The sequence below is a fragment of the Austrofundulus limnaeus genome, unplaced genomic scaffold, assembly GCF_001266775.1.
Source record: "Austrofundulus limnaeus strain Quisiro unplaced genomic scaffold, Austrofundulus_limnaeus-1.0 Scaffold88, whole genome shotgun sequence".
NCBI classification, from domain to species: Eukaryota; Metazoa; Chordata; class Actinopteri; order Cyprinodontiformes; family Rivulidae; genus Austrofundulus; species Austrofundulus limnaeus.
The window spans coordinates 627,230-651,275 of NW_013952490.1; the positions used below are offsets into that span (position 1 = coordinate 627,230).

At 42.1% G+C, this 24,046-nt stretch overlaps 1 protein-coding gene across 4 annotated transcripts in view; it reads left to right on the plus strand.

Annotated features, from left to right (window-relative positions):
- Positions 1 to 577: 577 nt before the first annotated feature.
- The window catches only part of hectd4 (HECT domain E3 ubiquitin protein ligase 4), a 40,695-nt gene continuing 17,226 nt past the window's right edge, over positions 578 to 24,046 (plus strand). Inside the window, exons 1-47 of one of the 4 annotated variants that reach the window (XM_014012077.1) lie at positions 578 to 1,186; positions 3,669 to 4,222; positions 5,096 to 5,185; positions 5,263 to 5,390; positions 5,579 to 5,687; positions 7,073 to 7,211; positions 9,349 to 9,519; positions 9,608 to 9,800; positions 9,909 to 10,070; positions 10,274 to 10,387; positions 10,501 to 10,641; positions 10,736 to 10,971; positions 11,067 to 11,209; positions 12,898 to 12,968; positions 13,072 to 13,177; positions 13,531 to 13,651; positions 13,762 to 13,890; positions 14,351 to 14,475; positions 14,761 to 14,914; positions 14,996 to 15,099; positions 15,223 to 15,421; positions 15,522 to 15,641; positions 15,730 to 15,834; positions 15,944 to 16,107; positions 16,242 to 16,487; positions 16,820 to 17,012; positions 17,257 to 17,361; positions 18,116 to 18,204; positions 18,276 to 18,448; positions 18,549 to 18,684; positions 18,761 to 18,905; positions 19,553 to 19,719; positions 19,807 to 19,953; positions 20,031 to 20,215; positions 20,368 to 20,521; positions 20,617 to 20,897; positions 20,999 to 21,185; positions 21,287 to 21,368; positions 21,494 to 21,696; positions 21,871 to 22,006; positions 22,184 to 22,366; positions 22,487 to 22,651; positions 22,756 to 22,925; positions 23,041 to 23,156; positions 23,245 to 23,348; positions 23,465 to 23,626; positions 23,759 to 23,907. In XM_014012077.1, coding sequence (XP_013867531.1) covers positions 1,040 to 1,186; positions 3,669 to 4,222; positions 5,096 to 5,185; positions 5,263 to 5,390; positions 5,579 to 5,687; positions 7,073 to 7,211; positions 9,349 to 9,519; positions 9,608 to 9,800; positions 9,909 to 10,070; positions 10,274 to 10,387; positions 10,501 to 10,641; positions 10,736 to 10,971; positions 11,067 to 11,209; positions 12,898 to 12,968; positions 13,072 to 13,177; positions 13,531 to 13,651; positions 13,762 to 13,890; positions 14,351 to 14,475; positions 14,761 to 14,914; positions 14,996 to 15,099; positions 15,223 to 15,421; positions 15,522 to 15,641; positions 15,730 to 15,834; positions 15,944 to 16,107; positions 16,242 to 16,487; positions 16,820 to 17,012; positions 17,257 to 17,361; positions 18,116 to 18,204; positions 18,276 to 18,448; positions 18,549 to 18,684; positions 18,761 to 18,905; positions 19,553 to 19,719; positions 19,807 to 19,953; positions 20,031 to 20,215; positions 20,368 to 20,521; positions 20,617 to 20,897; positions 20,999 to 21,185; positions 21,287 to 21,368; positions 21,494 to 21,696; positions 21,871 to 22,006; positions 22,184 to 22,366; positions 22,487 to 22,651; positions 22,756 to 22,925; positions 23,041 to 23,156; positions 23,245 to 23,348; positions 23,465 to 23,626; positions 23,759 to 23,907 — 7,403 coding nt within the window. In that variant the 5' untranslated portion in view covers positions 578 to 1,039. The remainder of the gene's footprint in view (positions 1,187 to 3,668; positions 4,223 to 5,095; positions 5,186 to 5,262; positions 5,391 to 5,578; positions 5,688 to 7,072; positions 7,212 to 9,348; positions 9,520 to 9,607; positions 9,801 to 9,908; positions 10,071 to 10,273; positions 10,388 to 10,500; positions 10,642 to 10,735; positions 10,972 to 11,066; positions 11,210 to 12,897; positions 12,969 to 13,071; positions 13,178 to 13,530; positions 13,652 to 13,761; positions 13,891 to 14,350; positions 14,476 to 14,760; positions 14,915 to 14,995; positions 15,100 to 15,222; positions 15,422 to 15,521; positions 15,642 to 15,729; positions 15,835 to 15,943; positions 16,108 to 16,241; positions 16,488 to 16,819; positions 17,013 to 17,256; positions 17,362 to 18,115; positions 18,205 to 18,275; positions 18,449 to 18,548; positions 18,685 to 18,760; positions 18,906 to 19,552; positions 19,720 to 19,806; positions 19,954 to 20,030; positions 20,216 to 20,367; positions 20,522 to 20,616; positions 20,898 to 20,998; positions 21,186 to 21,286; positions 21,369 to 21,493; positions 21,697 to 21,870; positions 22,007 to 22,183; positions 22,367 to 22,486; positions 22,652 to 22,755; positions 22,926 to 23,040; positions 23,157 to 23,244; positions 23,349 to 23,464; positions 23,627 to 23,758; positions 23,908 to 24,046) is intronic. The other 3 variants (XM_014012080.1, XM_014012079.1, XM_014012078.1) reach the window with 3 other exon arrangements.

The following is a 24,046-nucleotide window of genomic DNA, read 5'->3' on the forward strand; positions in this document are numbered from 1 at the left end:
ATGATCCATATCATGTGCTATAAAAAACATATGTGTTTTTAAAATTAGGAGCAACTCTGCAGTGTTGTGAAATATACTGTTTTGTAAAAATCTGGACCTCATTCCACATTTTATCCATTTTTTAAAAATCCAAACAGTGTTGTGGTTCTTTATCACCCTGAAGTTTTTTTCATATGTTTTTATACCTTACTTCCACCTGCTCTGTAAAGTCCCCCCCCCCCACACACACAATTATATTTATAAACTTCCTTTTTCTCTTTAAATTTTGAGCGCAACTTTATATGTCCATTAATCATAATTTCACTCATAGAAATTAAACCTGATATTGTTTTATGTAACATAATTAATGCCAATCATAATGCATGTTATTTTCCTCTCACGTTATAAAGTAGTTGGGACGGGACATGTAGAAACTGCAAACATGTAAACTTTATCTCTTCTGTTTAATAAAATTGTCATATACTCTTTAAATATCACAGCAGCTTTGGTATGATTAAAGTAAGTTGCCACCGTGATGAGCTCATGATATTTTGACAGCTATTCTTCAGGCGCGCGGTGCATGCTGGGAGCAGTCGGCCTTGGAAACATGGCCTCGCGCTGACAGCCGCTATCTTCTGCAGGCAGTGACACGGCTACTGGGCCGGTACCGGGGAGGCATGTGACGGGATTTTTACCGTAAACTGAAATCGCCGGAGGTATAGTTTCGTCCCGAGCGGACTCCCGCTTAGACAGCGCGAGGTAATAACGGATTTAGCGCGAGTGTCACGCCCACCGACTCGGTGTCGGTAACAGTTTTGCCGTTAAGTTAGCTCTGCTTCAGCTAACCGAAGCAGCCGACAGAGGACCTGCCGCCGCTGCTCGTTCACTGCCCAGCCTGCCTGTTGTCTGTGCGCTCTGCCCTGACAGACGACCCTGCTTAGATAAGACGGCGGCAGGTATGTAAGCAGGTCGTTAGCAGGCTGGTCTGGGGCGTTTCTGTCATCATCCACTGAATTTTTAATGTTCGACCCTTTTGGCATCGCTGTCGGAGGGGAGAGCGATGGGCTCCGGGGCCGTGGATTCGTCCCAGTGGCTTTCGGTGAAGGAGGAGACCATATTCCTCCACGACGGACTCATTCGGGTCACGGATCTGGCCGAGCTGCCCAGTGAGATTGGAGTGTCGGAACAGGGGGACACTGAACAAGAGGTAAGGGGGAAACAGACACTTTCTCACACTAAAGCAATGCGAAGATGTAAACACACGACTGCAACCAATGCGTCTCTTAGTTTATTATAATGTAGAATATTATGTTTTTTCCCCCTGCCACCTTTTCTATTCAAGCTTGGTGACAACTGCAGCGCCGACGTTTGCAAGTTTTCTGTTCTGCTTCTTATCGATTCACTGCTGTCAAAGTCCACTGTAGCCTACTTCCTGTTGCCTTTTTTCAAAATAAAAGCTTTGCAATAGACTATTTTGCTACAGTCAAATCAAACCATTTGTGTCTTAGTAAATTTGTACACGCACATGCTATTGCTGATTCAATCAGTCACATCTTTAATAAAAGTTAAAAGGTATATTTGGCATTTCTTTAAAATGAGTTGCATCAGTAGTGTGTCAAGTTAAAATTAGTCTTTAATCTTTTTTTTTTCTTCGGCACCAAATGTTCTTACAACACTCCAACATGGTTCTGTTTCTGTACATACATTTTGTTGAACTGTTTACATTGCATAGTTTTCCAGGGCAAGTGTTCTCCACATTTAAATGTAAAACAAATGTTGCATTCCTCTTGATCTAAAACTTGTTTAACTTTATGGATAAAGTAGGGTGGTGTAAACAGTTTACTGCCTTTTTAAAATGGTTTGTTTGCGAACAAACTTATGTTTTTAAGAAAACTGGATGCCTTTGTCATGTCAGACCACTGATACTGATTGCAACTTCAAGCTACAGAACAATATATATTGTTGTATTCTTTCAGAAGGGTTGTGTACTTGTAGAAGACATGTTTCTGTTTTTCATGAATGTTATCAGTAAATGTGGTAAACAAAAGGCTTAACTACAGTATTTTTAATGTAAATACTTAATTTTTTTAGCATTGTGCTGAAAGCATAAGACAATTGACTTTGAGGGGGTATTTTGAGAAAGTAATTGTTGCTTTCCGGCTTGTGTGTTTTGTAGGTTTTTGTCCACAGGGAGTAAGATGTGGTCGTAGTCTGATCTCAACCCTTCTTGATTTATTTCATACATTGTTTGAATTTTGCTGTGAAAGTTTATCCTGTTTTATTACCACAACGTAACATTTGTTTTTGCAGTCAGACGTTTAATTAGTGGTTTAAAAGACCATTTTGTAATTACTTTCCATAGATTTATTCAGCTTTTTGTGCTAGTTTTAGAACCATAACATCAGACGATTTTATTTAGATATCCAGCCACATGATGTAAGTGTTGCACAGAATATTTTTTGCAACTTTCATGAACCAAGAACTGTTTGTGCTTCTACATCGGACTAAATATTGCAGACGATGTTCACTTGCAAATAATTTAGCCTCTTTATTGCTGTTGCTTACAACATTTTATGACATGATAGTATGGATGTTTTGTAGCATTAAATTATTTAGCACATATACAGCATATGATATGTTCCATATATTTGTTGCACACATTAAGTATGTATTAAGGCTATAAAGAGAGTGCAGTTTAGTATAAAAAATAGAAACGTAGACAGAATTTAAGATGCTTACGTATACTGTCTGTTTCTTTTAATTTGCAAAAGGTAAGGCAGTTTTGTTGTTTAGTAGTTGAAGATGAAAAAGTGCAAAATTATATTTTTAGATGGTGGCTCAAATAAAAACATCAGTAATTGAAAAATAATGATTTGCCTTTGGTCATTTCAATTTTCCACCTGTTTTGTATTTGTGTCCAAGCTTTAGGTCTGATTGGGTCGTTTAGTTCTGGTTTAGTGGTTGTGATGCCGATTTATCTTTTTAACACAATTCAGAATTTTTCAGACGAAGGTGTAGAAAGCCTAGCGTCCAGATAAGGGGGTGTTACTGTAACATAAGTAGCGTTTCTGAAATCGAATCAATACAAATTGTGCCAGCTAAATGGTATAATGGATCTTTTTTTTCCCCCAGTCTATGATTCAGGGGCTGCAGAATGTAATCAATATCTGAGATGTTGGCTAAGTGCATGAGAGGCGCATTGTTTCACTTCTGATATACTACACCTAATGATCTTTGCTTTCCCTGACCAACAGTCCAAAGGACTGTTGACATGAGAGTCCACTCTGCTAAAATTAGTTTAGTTTAGTTTGACCAAATGTGGAGAATCCTTTGATTAACAATTAGCATAAATACAAATATTTGTTGTCTTTCTACTTCAGTAAAATGGAAGTTGCTTATCAAGCTCCAAAATAACCACATGATTTATGGAAGAATAAAACTTTGATGTTAGCTAAAGTAGAACACAGAGATGTGCTGGATAACAAAACTGAAAACTTCCACCTGCTTCTCTGCTGAATTTAACTTTTTGTTGCCAGTAGAAATATTCTCTTATTCATAATGGATGTGAACAATGAATTAAAGTTAAATCTAAACATGACTGCTTTTTCCTCTTAAGTTGCAGAAAGTACTGTCCGGTGTTGACACATATTTAGTCTAATGTCTTCTTCATCTTTCCCTCTCTCCTCTAGATTCTTACTTTCGAGACAAAGAACCCAGTCGAGCTTGCTGAGCGCCTGCGTGCCGTCTGCGGGAATCAAAGCAACGCGTACGCTCGTCTGCTGGAGTACCGCCTCAATGCTTTGCGTGGCCTGTGGGCAGCGCAGCGGCAGCTGGCCCTCGAGGAGCAGCAGGAGCGAGAGGGAACAGGCGGGGCCGACGAGGAGACCTTAGCCTTGCTCAAAAGACAAGGTCTGCTGCAGCAACCCGAGCAGGCGCCCTTCACGTCTCGTGTCGCCCTGCTGCTGGTCTTCCCGCTTCTGCAGTCCCAGACTCGCAGTGACCCAGCGCTGTGCGGCGTGACCGCTGAAGTACTGCTAGCCTGCCTCCGGGACTGCCAGCCGCTGAGCCTGAGCAAAGAGCCCGCCGACTGCCTCAATGGCCTGGAGGGCCTGCTGTGCTCCTGGCTGGAAGATGGAACCCAGGAGTCAGGCCCACCTCAGGGCCAGGCTCGCTCACAGGTTCTGCACACGCACAGGCAGCGGGAAAACGCTGCTGCTGCACTGGTGGCACTTGCGTGTGCCAGGTGAGGCCGTACTTTGTCTGTTGTTGTTTTTACTTTCTAACCCCTAAAACCTGTCTGACGTAACAGACACAAATGAATATTAACCATATTACCACTCAGTAAATAACAAGTAATTGCTTAAAATGAAGTATGGGGGAAATAATTGGATGTAGGAATGTGCTTGGCTCTTTTTATTTTTGAGCCTGACTTCTGGTCTCTTGATGGTAGTTATTGTGGACCTGTCATAGGATGACCTCTTCCCCTTTTTTGTTTAAGCTCAGTTTAAGTTGAGGACTTATTTCCAGCTGGAAGCTTTTTGTTGCGTGGAACCATCCAGCTATTGTGCCTTTTTACCTGCAGTTGGAGGTAGTCAATGGGCATCACCCTTTACTCCCCGGTGACCTCTAATGTGGCCAGATGGTGGGTCATTGTTTGTGAGGGTTAAACAACCAAAGAGAATAGATGTAAAATATGTAATAGATAAGTGTGGACAAGATTCCCTGAATGATGGCAGATTCTTGTGTGCCAGCTGTTACAGAGAGTCAAATCTGAAAATCCTGCAAAACACTTAAGTTCCTCTTTGGCATAATATTGTTGCAATTTAAGTGATTAGATGAATATGTTCAATTAGGTTTATGCAGTTGTTGATCAGTTCACTGCACAAATTTGCAAATTAAACCCAGATATGACATTTATATTGTGTTTTATAAAGTTTTTTTTTTACTCAGAGATGATAAGTTGCATTATAATTCCATTTCCATTAGGCATTTCTTATCTCCTCCAATATTCAAGCTTCAAGAGTTTTTCTTTTTCAGTTCCAGAAATAAGCAATCTTTTTTTCCCTTTGTTTCATGCTGAGGCTTCATATGATTAATCTGCCAAATAATTTTCTAGGGGTTCCTTGAAGACATTTATCCACACAGTTCACCTGCTGCAAAAACAAACCGATCTGGGCCAGCTTCCAGTGTCAGATGTCCTTTACAGGTAGAGGAAACACAACAATATTCTTTAAAAAAAACTTTAACAACATATATAACCACGTTGTGTCTCTCCTGGGTCAGACTTTTGCTCCTAGAAGGAGGCCCAGGCTCTCCATCCTGCCTCTTAGGGGGCAAACACAGTGTGTCCTGGGGTTTTGAGGACATGTTACCCACACCTGATAACTCAGCTGGAGGTGTAGAAAGTAAAGGTAAAAACCGCTCAGAAAACACTTCCTTCTTCTTTTGTTCGCACATCTTAAAACATAAACAGGTTGCCATTTTTTTAGTATCTTAATTTTCCCAAATGGTTCTATAAGCACTTCCTTTGAACTCTAATAAATCTCATAATTGCCATTGTTATTTAACTAAAAAATTTTTTTACTTCTCCTTTTTAAAGACACAGACCTAGGACGCTGTCTAGCCACAGATGGATTATATCTGTATTCCACAAACTCCTCTGGGAGAGGACTCAGCAAGCTTGGCTCTGGTTTACATGGGACTCTGAGGTAATTTGACACTCATTCCAATGTGCGTTTCTTCCTCTGCGTCATTCAGTAAAGAGCAAGAAAGAAAGCGCAGACAGAGCAGTGAACTATTAAAAATAACTTGATAAATATTAGGGCCATTATTTCTTTTTAAAAATCCATTCTTCACATCCTTTTTTATTGTTTTGATCAACTTTACAGAAAAAAACCCAGAATTCATCTGCATTACAACACCATGTCCTGGTAGCAAATTACTTAGAAATCACCCAGAAAGCAACTTTCTTCAGTACTTCAAAAAGCTTCTAGAGTTGTTGGAACTTGCATAACTTAATTTAGCCAATTCTGTCCCAGAAACACTTTTGCTTTGTTGTTTTCATCTGGGAAAGTAACCTTGAAAGCAAATCAATTTTGTCGAGTGAAAGGCTGCAGATATGATGATGAGACCACAACCTTCCTCTGTACCCTCACAGCAGGGTACTGTTGCAGCAAACTGCTCTGCTGACGTCTTGCAGCAGAGCTGACCATTATCATCTGATGCTGATCCTTTCACTTGTACTCTGTGTGACTGTTTGCAGCATGATTTGCTTCAACACCAGCTTGGTGGCACTTTTTCTCCAAGAATAAACTGTCAGTAACTTGTCACCGGCAGCTCTCATTACAGTATATATACTGGCTGACAAATAATTGTATTAATGCATCGAAAAAAGATGAGAAACTGTCCATTTAGACACCACAATGTTAAAAAAATCTACTTTGTGAATATTTGAAAACTGTTAGTAATTGTTTTTTTTATTCTTTACTCAAAGACTCATTATTATTTGACCGTTTTTAAGGAAAAAAACAGAAACTACGTGAAGATGTTGGCGCTAAAAAGAGATATTTTTGTAACCACCTGACAAAAAAGTCTCAAACAGGAAACAGATGTCATGCTCGGATAAAGCCTAAAATTTTAGTCAACCAAAAGCAGAAAGAAGAATTTTTAAAATGCTTCTATAAGAGAAAAGGGTAATATGTGATAAAACAGGAAGAGAGAGCCAACACACACATGTGCGACAGAATTCTCTCATATAACCTTATCTTAGCAGGACAGGCGGTTTTAACAGTATCTAATAACTTGCAGTGAAAGCAAACACGTTTTGAAATTTGTTGCCTTTTTTCAGACAGCATAGCCATAAAAAACTGCTTTCTGTTTAGCTCTTAATTTCAGAATGTTTCTTAAACAAAAAAAATCTGAATAAATTCACAATGTATTTCATGTTTTGACTGTGAATATGATGCTTTGTGGAATCAAATTTTGATAACACATAAATATGCTAAGAGTTGAACAATCACATATAAGTTCTCCAACAAAATCAAGTAGCTCTAATTCAGATCAGAGTATTAAAGTCTGTGGGCTGTTTGTGTAGGGGTTTTGTGTACTGTAGAAATGAGGAGCAGGAGCCTGGCTGGGTGGTTTTCTGCAGCGGTCGCCTCCTCCACCGTCCTTCTTCCTTTGATGCCAAGCCTCATCAGCTGTGCCAGGTCGTTGACCCCTTCACTCTCCAGGTACTGTCTACTTACAATCCACTGCTGTGTAACTGGCCATTGAATCATTCTATTAACCTTAATATCTTACGTTTGGATGTATGTGAGTTCATAAATTATTTTTACATAAAACTCAATTTTTAAATCTTTTTTTATTATGCCATTATTCAAATTTGATATCATTGCAAATTTTCCATCCATCCATCCATCCATCCATCCATCCATCCATCCATCCATCCATCCATCCATCCATCCATCCATCCATCCATCCATCATCTTCCACTTTATCCGAAGTCGGGTCATGGGGGCAGCAGCTTGAGCAGGGAAGCCCAGACCTCACTTTCCACAGCCACCTCTTCCAGCTCTTCTGAGAGCACTTTTATGAGTGCCCAGACCAGCCAAGAGACATAGTCTCTCCAGCGTGTTCTGGGTCTTCCTCAGGGTCTCCTCCCAGTTGGACATGCCTGAAGCACCTCCATAGGGAGGCGTCCAGGAGGCATCCTAACCAGATGCCCAAACCACGTCAACTGGCTCCTCTCTATGTGGAGGAGCAGCGGCTCTACTCTGAGTCTCTCTTGGATAACTGAACTTCTCACACTATCTCTGAGAGTCCTGTGGAGAAAACTAATTTCAACCGCTTGTATCCGTGACCTTGTTCTTTCGGTCACTACCCAAAGATCTTGGTCATAGGTGAGGGTAGGAACATAGACTGATAGGTAAACAGAGAGCTTTGCCTTACAGCTCAGCTCCCTCTTCACCACAACAGACCGGTACAGAGTCCGCAAAACTGCAGAAGCTGCACTGATCTGGTCTATCAATCTCACACTCCATTCTTCCCTCACTCGTGAACAAGACCCCAAGATACTTGAACTCCTCCACTTGAGGCAGGACTTCACCCCCAACCTGGAGAGAGCAATTCACCTTTTCTGACTGAGGACCATGGACTCAGATTTGGAGGTGCTGATCCTCATCCCAGCTGCTTCACACTCAGCTGTGAACCGCTCCAGTGAGAGCTGAAGATCATGGCGCAATGAAGCCAACAGAACCACATCATCATCAAATATCAGAGATGGAATCCTGAGACCATTGAACCAGAATCAGTGACAAAGGGCAGCCATGGCATAGTCCAACTCCCACTCTGAAGGGGTCCAACTTACTACCGGCAAATGTGAACCAAACTCTCGCATCGCTTGTTTAGAGACTGAATGATTCAATTCATTTCAATTCAAAAATACTTTATTGATCCCAGAGGGAAATTAGGTGTTGTTGCAACTCATTTAACTAAAGAATTATTATAGATGCTGATGGCTGTGGGCAAGAAAGATCTTCTGTAGCGGTCTGAATTACAGCGAAACTGAAGAAGCCTCCAACTGAACACACTTTGTTTTTCTGACAGTCTGATGAAGAGGATGGTCAGGGTTGTCCACAATATTCTTGATTTTATGTAAAATCCTTCTTTGCACCATCATCTCCAGAGATTCCACAGYCRTCCCCAGAACAGAACCAGCCTTCTTTRTCARRTTGTTTAGCCTTTTTAGGTCCCTGGCTCTGAHGCTGCTGCCCCAACAGATGATGGCAGAAGAGATGATGCTCTCAACAACAGACTTGAAGAAGATCTGCAGAGACTCGTAATGACGGGCCCACAATCCCATACTTGCGTAGCCCCCCCCCCCCACCCACCCCCCACAGTGTACCTTGAGGACCACGGTCATATGCCTTCTCCAAGTCCACAAAACACATGTAGACTGGATTTAGCAAACTCCCTTGACCCCTCGAGGACCCTAGAGAGGGTAAATAATTGGTCCAGTGTTCCACAGCACGGATGGAACCCGCATTGTTCCTCCAGAAACTGAGGTTCGACTATGGATCGGACTCTCTTCTCCAGTACCCCTGAGAAGATCTTAATGGGGAGTGAAGCCCTGTAAATTTGTCATTCACCCCTTAATTTATTTTACCACCAAAGGACAAAAGTAAAGGTCTAAGATGAAGAATAGCAACAATGGTGTAGCGTACTGGAGGTATGAATTTACAGTGTACACAATGTGTTGAGTGTTATGTTGGAGACGTTATCTGAAGAATTCAGTGGAAAAAAAACCCAAAACAACAACAACACAGTTTTAATTTAATCCAACTCTAATGTTCATTGTTTCTTGTTCAGGTGTGCCAGATTGTGCCCATGCCAGCTCATCATTTCCCTGTGGGCAGCAGCATGACCACGCTGCACCTCTGCTCAGATGGAACTTACCTGTACTGGGTCTGGTCCCCAGCTAGTCTCAATGAGAAGACACAAAAAGGCCACTCAGTCTTCATGGATGTCTTTCACCTATCTGTGAGTATTTTTGTTTGTTTGTTTTTTATCCTTACCTGGCAGCATAATCTCAGCTTCATATATATTTTTGTTCCTCTTCGTCTCTCAGACACAAATGGGATTGTGCGTTGCTGACATCTTGCAAGAACGGGTTATTCTTGCTCGCAAAGAGGGTGAGTCTTCCAAGTGCTTGAATGAACTTCTCTTGAGTCGAATGTCACGCTTCCGGGCCTCCCATTCTGCCACATTGGCTGCTCTCACAGGGTCTGCAATCACCAACACTGTAAAAGAGGAACAGTCTGGTAATGGCAGAAAATTTCTTCTGGCTCAAAAATAATGAAACACTTTAATGTTTATGAAGTATTAAAGCATTGTTTTGTTTTGTTTTGTTTTGTTTGTCTCTTCCAAAGCTGTCAACACTAGCTGTGGACTCCCTCTAAAGACTCTAAGAAAGACCCCGATGTATGTGTGTGGGACCTATCTTGTAATGCTGGTCTCACCTCCCGGTGTATCTGGGAGCTCTGCCACACGCTCCCTGTTTGGAGGCACCAGCAGTCTGTCCTCTCTTAAAAGTAAGTGCTCACACAGGTTTTATTATTTCATGATGTTTATTTTTTTTTATCCAATTCTTTTACATAAAGTTTTCTAGCTGCTTGTATATGTCTTTCTAAAGTAAAACTGTAATATGATGCCAGGACTGAGGATTAGTGATTATTACAGCTACTGCAGCTTTAAATGTTTAATAAATAATATTGAATATTACGTTTTGGTTCAGTTTTAGCTTCCAGCCTGGTCTTTAACTTGGCTGATGGTCAGTTCAGCAGCCGTGCAGACCTCATCGACGCTCCTGGCAGCTCTCTAGGCAGGGGAGCCCAAGTAGCTGGGCTAGGTGAGCTCAAAGTTGTCTCATAAAGTGTTTAGAGAGTCGCTGATTGTGTAGCCCATGTTATATTCATTTCTGTAATTTTTTAAAAATTGTATTTAATTTTTTGTACTTTAAAGGAGCATGTTATGATGCTCTGAACAACCTGATCTGGACCTGCTCCAGTGATTACATAGATCAGTGGTGTAATCCCGGGAACCAGGCCTTTCATCACGTGTGCCATCGGCTTGGTGTTAGCCACGTCATCAAAGTTCCCAAAGGTTAGACACAGCTGCATTGATGCCACAGATTTCTTCTTTGATTTAGTGTTGTCAGTTGTTAAAAATACTGGGAAAAAAATCTGTTCTTCTACAGAGGAAACGGTGGCCACTGGTGAAGTGATCAACCAGCTACTTCATCACGTAGGTGCTATGTGTATCCACCAGCTCAACCTGCTTGCAGCCAGCAGCAACAGCTTGCCACTGGAAGCGCTACTGGGGAAACAACATCCCATCGAGGCCCGTCACTTCAGCAGCATCTGTGACATTATGGAAAAGGCCATGGTCAATGGAGATACCTGTATTATCCGCTGCATATTGGTGGTGTTCCAGGTTTGTTTCTATATAGGCTATGGAGAAAATTAGTCCGTCTATCTTTTTGTTTTTTGAGGTTTTCGTTTCTGTTTTTATTTGTCTGTCACCCTCAGGTGGTGTTCAGGTTTTTCAATCCTCAGTCGGAGCAGGACAGGGAGAGTGTTTGTCGCTCAGGTTTACTCCTCTGGCAGCTGCTCATGGCTCCAATGGACCAGATAGGAACAGAGATTCAAAGAGAGGTGTGCCTGGCCATCAGGTATGTCTAAAGTTCCTCATGAAGTGCACTTTTATGGGGCGTTTGCAGTGTTTCCCCTAGGAAATTGGTCTTGGGGGGGTGGGGTTCTACTTGTTTTATAAAAACATAAATTTACACAACTCACCTTCAATTATGGTAATAAATTTACACATACATGAATATATAATTGCCTAACTACATCCTAGTTAAGGACTCCTCATGATAGTTATTAAAAATAATTTATCGTAGCAAATTATTATTGATATTAAGTGATTAGAACTCTGTGCAGCAGATGATCTGAGTCCAGAGTTCTCAGTTCTCAACCTTCTGGAGCTCTTCTGTGTGACTCTAGGTGTGACAGAGTGTGGATGGTTGATTGTCTCTTTTGTGTCCCTGATGGAGACTGGAGACCTGTCCAGGTGTCTCTGGTGAACTGGAGACCTGTCCAGGTGTCTCTGGTGAACTGGAGACCTGTCCAGGGGTCTCTGGTGAACTGGAGACCTGTCCAGGTGTCTCTGGTGAACTGGAGACCTGTCCAGGTGTCTCTGGTGAACTGGAGACCWGTCCAGGTGTCTCTGGTMAACTGGAGACCTGTCCAGGTGTCCCCTGTCTTCACCCAAAGGCAGCGAGGACAGGTTCCAGCCCCACCCTGACCATGATTAGGAACAAGGAGGACAGGAGGAGGATTTTTCTATTTAGCAGGAAGCAGACATTTAGTTATAAAACATGATTTATTTTATGTTAATCTGAATCAGTTTAGTGCATTTAGTAAATATATTTGACAGTTTTGTAGGAATGAACACGTTTTTAATGTTTGTTCAAAATAAACCTGCTTCTTATGACTTCTGTAACATGTTTTGAATAAAATATTATCAGTAAAAACCTCAAATCATGTCCTTTCTTATAATCATTAGAACTCTAGAAGATCTTTATCTCTTGAAGATATAAAGGATAACAGTTAAAAATGCAACTTTCAAAAAAAACTTCCTCTCAGTAACTGAGAATTATTTATTTATCACATTTTAAAGACCAATTATAATCTGGGCCCTTAAGGGTTAATGCTCCTGAACGGGACTGTCTGACCTGCGGTGTGTGTGAGACAGAGGAGAGGAGCTCAGCTCCATGTTTTAGTCCAGCAGGACCTGTAAAGCAGCTAATTCTGTCTGGATTTGAGTTTACAAACTACTCTGGTTATTTTTTTCAAAGTTGAGGGACATTACAGCTGCGCTGCTGATCTATAGAACATGAACAGACTTGCGGGAACCTGGTCGCGCACGGGGTCTGTGTTGGTTATTCTAAATTATTGATAAGGTAACAATGCTGTGGCTTCACCTGTCACATTTTATTTTAAAGAAAGAAAAAGTAGCTTGCAAAGCTATCGCATCGGTGCTACGTGGTTAAAAAAAGCAGAGTTTTCGTCACACACACGTCTTTCTATCTTTGTGAGGACCACACACAGCGCTCAGCCTCGCTCTGCGCCGTCTTTTTTACCCAAGTTTGGCGAGAGGTGGAAATGGAGGGATGTAAAAAATAACTCTGGACTTGATCTGGACTTATTTAAGTAAAAATGACTACATGCCATGAAATTCTTAGAGGGGCGGGCCGTCTCGTTGGCAGGGGGGGCCCGCCCCCCTTGTATAATGGTAGGGGAAACACTGGTTTGAGTAGCTATGTGTTTATTGACCTCTGCCTGTTTTCTGTTCTTGCAGCTCAGGGCTGAACACGTTGTATCACGGGGAGGCAGAACTCAACAAACTACTGAAACTGGTTCTTACTGAAGGTGATGCTTAAGGTTTATTTTTTTTTACTTTTCATAAAACTAGTACTTCCTATATTCTGTTGCCGATTTGTCTCATGGGGTTTGTTTTGTGTAAAATACTCAGGTGAAAGAAACAGTGGTCTGTCTCAACTTCGAGACGTCATCCTCACTAACCTTGCAGAACAACTGCAGAAGAACAGATTTGGGAGTGAAGAAGATGACCACTACAGGTACATGCACTTTCCCCAAGAATACTTTCATCATATATTCTGTAATTCTCCTAGTTAAGGTCATAATGTTTCGTCAATATATTTGTCTACAGCTGTTTGCTGACTATGGCTGGTTTCTTTGCTATCATAATTACACTAATAACCACTGGGACTGTTTTCTCCATGAGTATAAACAATCCTCTCCCAGTTTTCCTTTGGGTCTTTTCATCATAAAACTCTGATGATAGACTGTCTCCTTCATGATTTCTTCAAAATAAAATAATATAAAATGCAAGTTGGATTGTCAAGTTTTACCTGTTGCTTTTAATCATAGCAAAAAAATAAATAAAAAATCAAAATGTCCTTCTTCACAGACTAAATGATGAGTTGCTGCATTGTGTTCTCAAGACCGTAGTCCGGGAATCTTGCCTCCTCATCACTAAATGCCAAACAGTCGCCAGAGATGACTTCCAGAAGCTGCTCTCCACTGTGCCAGTATGAATACCACTTTCAGCATCTCTTAAATGATGGAATGTTGACCGAGACCTGGTGGTTTTAAATACTTCACAAAATTTTGATGTTTTTCCCCCCCTCCATCTTTAAAGGCGGTCTCACCTAGTCTGCGCTACCTCATGGCTGTTCAAAACCACCTCCTCAGTAACACCATTTTAATTCGTCCTGATGAAAGTGACGACAGTGACAGCTCCCTACAAGGGGAAACAATGAAGGTACAGGTAAACATCCCCTTTAACTACCCCTACCTCTGCGTGGTCTGTCGAGAAGAAACCAACAAACAAAGCTGTGGGTTGTGATGGCTCAGGAACTGTGCTGCTTAACATTTCGAACACATTATAAGTTTAATACTACCAGTTAACACTATAGTTTAATTTCAGCAGCTGTTTGACTTCGTGAAGGAGTCCTGTCTTGTACCATCTCCTCACCTCCTTTTAAACTACAGCTCATAAACTCTGTTCACCATAAATTACTCCTCATGGATATTTTTCACTGTAAACATGACATTCATGTCCACTTCATTCAGACAGGGAGATGCTGTTTAAACACCTTTACCTCAGGATGACATCCTAATTATAAAAAAGCATCACAACCTACAAATTCAGTAAATGTGCTAAATGATAGTTAAAAGTCTTAGAGGCAGTGTTACGTAAGTGTGGGCCTATTCTGTGTTGTCCTCAGGAGCTGCAAAGCAGCATCCTGTCACTGGCAACCAAAATCCTGGTGGGATGTGACGAAGTGTTGGAGACCCTGCAGCAGGTGACCACAGCTCTGATTAACAGCGACATACCTGACAGAGAGACCAGGTAAACATTGCATTTGATTATATTCAAGTGCTTTCATAAGTGGGAACACAATGTTTTATTTTATTAGCACACTTACTTTGATCAAAAAAAGAAAATTTGACACAAACGGTGCATGAGGCATGACTTTTGGGACAAGGGTTTTCTAATTTATTTGCCATGCTCCTATCTTTCTTTCTTTCTTTCTTTCTCTCTCTCTCTCTCTCTCTCTCTCTCTCTCTCTCTCTCTCTCTCTCTCTCTCGAATGTTTTGCTTTTAAACAAGCTTCTTTTCTCTCCCCATGTTCAGGTTGAAGGGTTTGGAGCAGGTCACCAAGGCCACTATGCTCGGACATCTGCTGCCTGTGTTGCTCACGTCTCTAATGCACCCCACCTTGCAAACCCTCACCCTTGCTGACGCCCTCATGCCTCTGTTGGTGCAGCTAGTGCTCTATACCAGCCAGGTTTGAACTTTTGCAATCTAAAAGAAACATCTTGTATTAGATAAACAGAAATGAATGCCTTTGTTCTGCTTTGTTTTTCAGACCGCTTTGTTACTCAAAACCCAGTCTCCTCTTTTTACTGAAGAGCCTCCATCTGTAAGTGGTTCTCTTGGGCAGGGAGCAAAGGCCTGTGCTGCTGATGACAAGTGAGTTTCCATAAGGACCTTCAAAAGGAAATTCATTATCTGTGCTGGACACCACAATGTTATTGTAATTCATCAGCTATTTTTTTTAAACTAGTTATTTCTATTTTGTATCCTTGAAAAAAGGATTCTGGATGAACGTGAGGAGCCAGGTTTCCTGACTGGACTGAAGATCCCCGCCCCGTGGGCTGCTGGGAAAACGGTCGAGACAATGCACCCCGTGAGGGATAATTACAAGTTCAAAGAGACGGTACACATCCCAGGAGCTCGCTGCCTCTACCTTCGCTTTGATCCTCGCTGCTCCTCGCAGTACGACTACGACAAGGTAGCCTCTCTCAGCACAACGACCCTCATTCTTGGAAGCTCGTATGCAGATTGTGTGCAGTTTTACAGCCCTAACAAGGGTCTGGTTTTGATATTTTTAGTTGGTTATCTACGCCGGCCCCAACACCAACAGTCGTAAAGTAGCAGAGTATGGAGGAAACACTCTGGGGTATGGCAGTCGCAGTGTGCTGGGAACAGGATGGCCTAAAGACCTCGTTAAGGTGATGAAAGGCATTATTGAGAAATGTGCATGAGAAAGCCATTTCATTTAATCTTATAGGAGATATGTCTTTCTTTTAAATGTTTTAGGTTGAAGGAGACACAGTTACATTTTCTTTCGAGATGAGGAGTGGACGTGAACACAACACTCCTGATAAAGCCATGTGGGGTTTCTCCTGCACTGTCAGAGCTCAGGTGAAAAGTGGATGCTCTGTGTTTTTTCCAAACCTCTGTCTTTACAATCGATTTGTTATCCTGGCATGATGAATACCGGTTTTAAACATCCTGTTTGTTTCACTGTCAGGAGTCCTCGGAGGATGTCTCTGGAGGGCTTCCATTTCTTGCAGACCTTGCACTGGGCCTGTCAGTGCTAGCTTGTTCAATGCTCCGCATTTTGTATAACGGACCAGAGGTGACGAAGGAGGAAGAAGCCTGCCACGATTTACTGTGCTCAAAGCTGCTGCAAAGGTGACACCGCTGAATGGAAAATCCTACAAAATGTTGCTCTGTCATGTTGTTCTTTTTACATGGTTGAACTTGGCCAACCAGTTTTGTTGCAAAGGTGAGCATCTGGTAATCTTTTTTTCCCCTCCTGTTTCCAGGTGTCAGTGGCAAGTGGAAGCAAATGGTGCTATTTCTCCAGCTCTCACACCTAGCCCCTCACCACTGCCGCTTACAATCGAGGAGGACCAGGAGTTCACCTACCCCTCCGATGTACTCATCCCACCTCCAGGCCTCATGCCCGGGACCTACTTTGATTTGCCTCGGATCCGTCTTCCACCCGGGATCATGAGCAGGCTGAGAGAAGTGTCTGGAAGGGCTCGACCTCAGTTTCGACCTAGCATCAAGTAAAGGGATTTTGTTATTGCATAAATGCATGTTTCAGAACGGTTTTGTTCATAACTAGCAAAAGTAAGCTGCAAACTAAGTTTTATTGTTCTGCAGTATTTTCATAACAACTAGTACATAACAGTTTTTACATTTGTATATTCTAAAACGGAGCTTACTCACTGTCTGACATTTCCATCTTGTGTGAAGTCATTTGCTGCTAACTTTACAAACACACGCCTTTCAATGTGAGATCACACACTTACCTCTCAGCAATCCTAGATTCTGAACTTTTTTTCCCCTCTATTAAAAACACTTGGCAACTTCTGTTTTTTGTGTTGCTTTACTTAAGGGAGGTGATCCGACCAGATGTCCTGGAAGAGGTCATAGTATCCTGCGTCATAAAGCACCTAAGTCTGGTGGATGCTCTTCAGTCACTTGTCAACTATCAGTATCGTGAAGATCATGCAGAGGAGTACGACCTGGTCTGTAAGATCATGGCTGAGACTTTTAAGAAGATCAATGCCATGGAGCGTCAGCTGCAGGTATGCTCCCGCTACACGGTTAAAAAACATTATGCAAGCCTTAGATTTGTCTGTCACTATTTGCACTCTTTGTGCATTTTGAGCATTTCGTCTTGTAAATATGCTATTTCAGAAGGTTCTTTTTTAGACATTCTATCTTAAGTTGAAATAAGGTTGCAGTTGACCAGATGGCCTGATTTTAGCTGGACCCAAAAAAACCAAAAGATTTATTCTGTGTTTAATTATATCCTGCTTTGCTTTTTAGAGTGTAGCAGAATTGGAACAGAAGTGGCAGAATGAGGTAGAGGAGGCACAGCAAGGAAAACTGGAAAACAACACACCCTTCTTTCATGACTACCATTTCTTTGAGGTACCCTTGTTCCATGTACTCTATGTGCACATTTCCTTAAAGGGCCAATATTATGTGTTTCTCAGGCATACGTTTAAATACTATTCCATAATAAAGTATCTATGTCACCTTTAGTTGTTATTAAAATGCTGTTTTTATGTTTAAATAGAAAATAAACTTATCTTCTCATCACTTCCTCTTCTAAACGCCTTGAAATTGGCCTCGTGTCTCTTTAAGAACCACCTTCGCTTCTGTCTCGCCCATTTCGGTGCCGGGGGGGGCTGCCATGACGCAGTTTACTTGGCATCTGAAAATACATTTCCTTAAAGGTATTTTTAATCTGAAAAGAGCTTCACTGAGTGAGAACTAATGTTGAGAGCTCAGCAGACAGTTAGGTTTCACTTTCGCTTTCACCCGAGAGCCTGCAGGTGGTGTATGTGGGGAGGGGGGAGGGGGTGCGCTCTGCCATGAGGAAGTTCGGCTTAAAGACATGTCCCAGAGGCGTTCTTAGTACCAAAAGGCGTTTCTGGTCCCTACCTGTCGTTTTGCTCCTCAGCCTGGCTGTCTAAAAGCGCTGCAGGATTTCTCAAACATGCATGGATGAGTCAGAGCAAGGCTTTGGGCATATTTTTTTATGATAGTATAACATTATAACATGAAATAAAACTCAAAAAAGTTGATTTTACATTATATTGCCACTTTAAAAGTAAAAAAAACAACAACACCCAGTAAAGATTATATATAACTCATCACTTTTTTTGTTTGTTTTTACCAGAACAAAATGAAGGAACTGGAATTACTCTGCTCACTGAAGGAAGTCCCTTTTGATTTTAGTGATTTGGAAAATATTGTTCTTGCATTGAGGTGAGTAATGGAAAATGTAGATGGTTGCAGGTCAGGTATCTGGCTCTAACATAACGTTTCTGCAACAACAGGGAGAAATTCTTTCATGAGGTGAACACCACTCACAGCAGGAACAGCGTCCCACTTGCTAAAACCAAAACATTGGTAAAAAGTTTGATGAATCGCTCTGAGCTGCTTCTCCACGTTACAATCGCTCCACATTGTAGAAGTTTAACCACCACACCAGCTGGCACACCAGGTCCAGGTGCACTTGATTTTCCTTTGACTAAATCAACTTGATTGTCGACAAAACGGCGTTCATTTGTTTACTTTTAAGCAAATATTCATTGTTTTGTTTTTGCTAGCCTCTAAGTCGGTGTCAGACGCCAAAACAGTGATCCCTTTGGTCAAGCAGCCGGTCTTCTTGCGCAGCATGTCTGCACCTTCAGACTTGGAGATGATTGCTAACCAAGATTTAGAGTTTACACATGCTCCTCAAAGGTATTTCTATTATTTCTATTTAAACGTCGAAGAATCTCTGAACATATTCTGTAACTCGTCTTGTATTGATTTTCAGAAGGCGACACCACCCGTCCAGTCATCGCAGCAGCTCGTTTACTTTGCTGCAGTCTCTGGCCGTAGAGGACAGCCGGGACAAGCCCACATACAGCGTGCTGCTGGGACAGCTCTTTGCCTTCATCGGAACTACACCGGATCAGGCTGTATGCTGTCTACGTGCAGGGTTACTAACTGCACATTTGTGACCCATCACATCGAATTAAGTCCAAAAGTGGAATGTGGAGAAATATGCAAATATAGAGTTTTGATTTAAATGTGGGCAAAAATTGCATTTTGTCAAAATATAATGAATTAATGCCTTATCAATGAATCATTTGAATGAACTGTCTGAAATATAATCCTAAAAAAATTTTTTTGAAGCGTTTTTTTTAGCAGTAATCCTAATTTTGAGGAAAAACACCCTAAATTTTTGAAATTTTCCCTGTAAGCTAGCAAAGTTTTTTTTCTTTCCAACTGGGAAATCTTAATATAAAAATACTATGTGAGGTTTCCTCTTTATATTGACATAAAAAATGATTCAATAAATTTACAGAAAATTAGGATTCAGACCAAACAGTAATGCATTATCATAACCAACAAAACAAATGAAGTCATATCTCTGGATAAGCTTATGAAATCAGGATGATCCAGGTATCAAAATGTAGCTTTTAAAGCCAGGAATCTGAAAATGTAATTAGGTCATTTTCACCAAATTTGACTTAATCCACATTTCGATATGATGGCTCACATTTATGTCAATCACAGTGTTGTCATATCTTGTTTGACACGAAACTCGTCACATTTCATGCAGGTGTCCAGCAGCAGCTTTTTGTCGGCCGCGCAGACACGATGGAGAAGAGGCAGCACGAGGAAGCAGGCACTGATTCATATGAGGGAGTTACTAACGGCTGCTGTTCGAGTGGGCGGGGTGACTCATCTGGTGGGGCCTGTCACGATGGTGCTGCAAGGTGGTCCAAGGTAAGAACCTGTATGGATAATGCAAAACTGCTCACATTGTGCCCAATACAGATAATAGAATTTGGGATTGTTGGTTTGTCTTTACAGGATAGAGGAGCTAACCTGTGGTGGGATGGTGGAGCAGGTGCAGGAGGCATTCGGAGAAACAATGACCTCTGTAGTATCGCTTTGTGCTCGCTACCCCATTGCTTGTGCCAACAGTATTGGCTTGCTTTGCACAATCCCATACACCAGGCAAGTGAATCCATACTGAATTATCTGCACTGCAATATTCTTCTTACTAAATACCCAACTTCATTTGTTTATCGCAGGAGTGAGGAGCAGTGCCTTGTTCGCAGCGGTCTCGTCCAGCTTATGGATAGACTGTGCAGCTTAAGTGGTCAGAGGGAATGCAGCTCAAACGAGAAGCAGACCAAGAAGCAGAAGGTGGCCACAATGGCCTGGGCCGCCTTTCAGGTGCTGGCTAACCGCTGCATCGAGTGGGAGAAAGTGGAAGGTGTGGAACATTTTTATTCTCACTCCGATCATTTTAAAACTGCGACTAAGAACAGATATTCTGCTTTTGATTTTGAAAACGACAAAAAAAAAGTTTGTTGTAACTATGCTTTAGAGTGTTTTTTCTTAATATGTGCATTTTTGGTTTTGAAGGTGGATCTACAGATGCAGTTCATTCGGGTCTGGCAAGGCAGGTTTCCAGTCTGCTGACCAATCACCTGGCCAGAGCAACAGAGTGCTGTGGCAACCAGGCAGCTGGCAATGATGCTTTACAGGATGTACTCAGTCTGCTCAATGACCTTTCCAGGTAAAGTTAAAACTTTTTTTTTCATACTATAAATATACAAATACATCTGTAATTTGTGCTGTATACTTATAATTCCTGCTTGTTTTTCATCCCAGGAGCCACATTGGGAAAGCCATTCTCAGCCAGCCTGCCTGTGTTTCAAAGCTCTTGTCTCTGCTGCTCGATCAGAGACCCTCCCCAAAGCTAGTGCTCATCATCCTGCAGCTGTGCCGAGCTGCTCTGCCTCTCATGAGCGTGGAGGACTGTGGTAATGTGGCTTTGCCCTCGTGGAGTTACTCTATTAACCCACTAGATGCTGAGCAGCAGGATGCCAGTGACCCAGCCTCACGTATCGCTGCCTTGCTGCTGGCTAAGCTGGCAGACTATGTAGTACCAGGTAGGTAATAAACATACAGTGTTTGTTTTTGTTCTATTATTAAATGTTTCAATGCCTGACACACAAGTTAAACTTGATATTCACATCCCTTTCTTTGCCAGGGTGTCAGACCCTTCTGTCCCCCAGCTCCTCTGAGCCAGACACTAGTCTGTCTCGTGCCAGTTCTAAAGGCGCTCTCAAGCCAGAAGATGCTGGGGAGGAGGCAGAAGCAGTTGACGGCAAGCTGTCAATTTTTATCCACAAGAGAGAGGATCAGTCATCTCATGAAGTTTTGCAACCACTTCTCAGGTACGTTTGTTGTGATTTCTCAATTTATGTCTTTTTATTTTTGTAAGATGACTCTGGGGTTTCCCTCACACAAGTGTTCTCCCACTCTTTCCACAATGCAGCAGCTCTGAAGGACGCCCTTTTCGACTTGGCACTGGAGCAAACATGGAAAAGGTGGTGAAGATGGACAAAGATATGACAAAGGCAAGAGTTGTATGATGAGTGAAGAGATATAAATACTAAACTTGAAAGCGCATATTTCTAAAAAGAAACCTAGTTTTTTTTATGTAATATTTGTCGCAGTTCTTTAGACCTGTTGTCCTCTACAGAGTGGAAGCTGTGAGGTGATCACAGAGGAAGCATCTGCTGCCCTCAGGAAGGCTAACAAGTGGGCTCAGTCGGGTCTGATAGTGAGTGTCGGTCCACCTGTGGAAACCTTGGCTCAAGAATCTGCAGGGGGCATTACGACCGGTGACAAGAAGAAAACTGCACAGACTGCTGTTTGTAGGGACAGAAATGCTGAGTTGGCCAGGTGCTGTTTCTTTCATTTGATGATTTGATGCAGAAATAAACATGTCAGTATTTTCATTCTTTAGTCCTGGTTAGCTCATAAAGAGAATGCCATATTTCAGTATAAATCTGTATGATATAGGCTGTGAAATTGCCTCTGATTGTAATATCTCCTCTTTAAACGTGCACCAAATAGGTCAGACCCAGTGCGTCCATTCATCAGTGGCCATGTTGCCAACAGTATGGCTGCTGAGGTTATTGCCTTGCTGCATAGTCTTCTCACTGCTCCAGAATCCAACACTGCACAGATCTGGACAAGCACTGTGGAGAAGGTAAAGCAACATTCTGCTTCTACCTTCATCGCCATTACCATGCTCAGTATTAGTGGCTGAAGCTGTGATTTGCTGCAGATGCTCGTTATTAGATCCTAAGTCACTGAAATTGAATTTAAAGAAATACTTTCTTATGGCTTATTTAAAAGGACTGCTCTTTTCTTCTTTTTGTGTTAGGTGCTGTCCCGGGCACTGATGTTTATCCCTCAGCTGGGGAAATATGCTGAGAGTATTTTGGAAAACGGCAGCAGCAGTGGCAGGAAATTAGCTAAACTGCAGGCTATCGGAAGGCAAGCTGTTGCTGCACTTTGTGCACTTGGAGGCTTCAAAGAAACAATTAAGATTGGTTCTGAAGTTCAGGTTGGTTCAGTTAGATAAACTAAACTTTTGTGCCTGTATATTACAGTGTTTTATTCCAGTTCAAGAATATGACTTTGCCGTGTTAACCGACATACTTACTGGGATTTATGTGTTGTACAGGTGCTAGGTAAAGGGGTCCTGGGTAGTGTGGGCATAGTTATGTCCATAAATGAGCAGGAGGGCATCGCTACTGTCAGATTTCCTTCTTGTGAGTACAGGAGAGCTTGCAAAGCCTCAGATGTCTTGACAGTACCAATATCACGCCTCTGCACTCCTAGATCTGAGGTAAGTTATCCAGGGACAGAGCCGTTCTTATTAATATTAGTATTGCAGAAACTAGAAAGCTAAGCTTGACTTAACTTTCACCTTTTCTCTCCCATCTCTGATAGGCTCTCCCCATCTACAAGCTCTCCATTACAGAAAAGGTGGTACAAGCGGTCCAGTCGATGCTGCTGCCACAAGAGGGCAGTCTCTCCATACACACCTCTCTCCCAGCCACAGGAGACGGCTCCAGCCCAGTGATGGCTGCGGTGCGCTTGCTGGCAGAAATCAGAACTAGGTTAGTGGGCACTCCTGTGAATGAACTTATTATTTTTAAACTGATCCTGTTAGACTTTAACACTTTGATGAAATGTTTTTAAAAAAAGGCTTACAAATCCACAAATCATTTCCAGGGCATGTCTGGTGATGGCACAGCTCTTGGAGGATAGCTCTTTCTGTGAAGAGTTCATTCAGCAGTGTCCAGCTGCTGTTGAGGTTCTCAACCTGGTTGCCCAGGAGTGCAGTCCTGGTAAGGATCTCAAATCACTTGAGAAGGCAGAACTTTGTAGCTAGGTTTTCCTGATGATTTATTTATTTATTTAAAAAATCTGGTACAGGAGAGCGCCTTGTTATGGTTGAGGCTCAGTGTGAGAGAGTAAGAATGCTGTACCGGGACTGTGCTCGGCCACCTCCTCCACCTCTGCAGACAGACAGGCGGCAGGTGGGAGCTGATGACATTTTTTTATCTTTTTACGCAGAAGTTGGCTCAAGACATCCCCTCTCATGTAAAATGCATATTTTATTTCCTCATTGCTTTTTATGTGCTTGTCTTGTTAGCCAAAGGAGATCACTTGGTGTCCATCCAGAGTGTTCCCTCCGGTCCGTGCATGCCTCTTCTCATCCCGCCTCACTTCGGTCACATTCTTGGCTGATCCAAGCGCTGGCGGAGGGCTGCCCAGAGGAACCTTCATTTATGCCACCTCTCCTGTACCAATTCAGGTGGGCCTGTGTTGGTGAAATCTAGTGCTCCTTCATTTGTGCTTGCTATATCAGTCTTCTTGAACATATGAGATAAAGTGATGCATTGAAAATTCAAAGAATGTCTAAAATCTTTGTTCTTTGTCCCTGCAGGCACCGTCATTTTACTGGGAGATAGAAGTTGTCTCCTATGGAGACTCTGAGGAGGACAGTGGCCCGATTGTGTCTTTTGGTTTTGCCACAGAGGCAGAAAAGAGAGATGGAGCGTGGACGAACCCTGTCGGCACTTGCCTGTTTCATAAGTATGTACACCTCCATCTTGTTTCCTCCATGTGTTTTCTTATTGATTACTGCCTACATTTTATTTGTTGGGTTGTTTGATTTCTTTCTTTCTTTCTGTGTGTGTGTGTGTGTGTGTGTGTGTGTGTGTGTGTGTGTGTG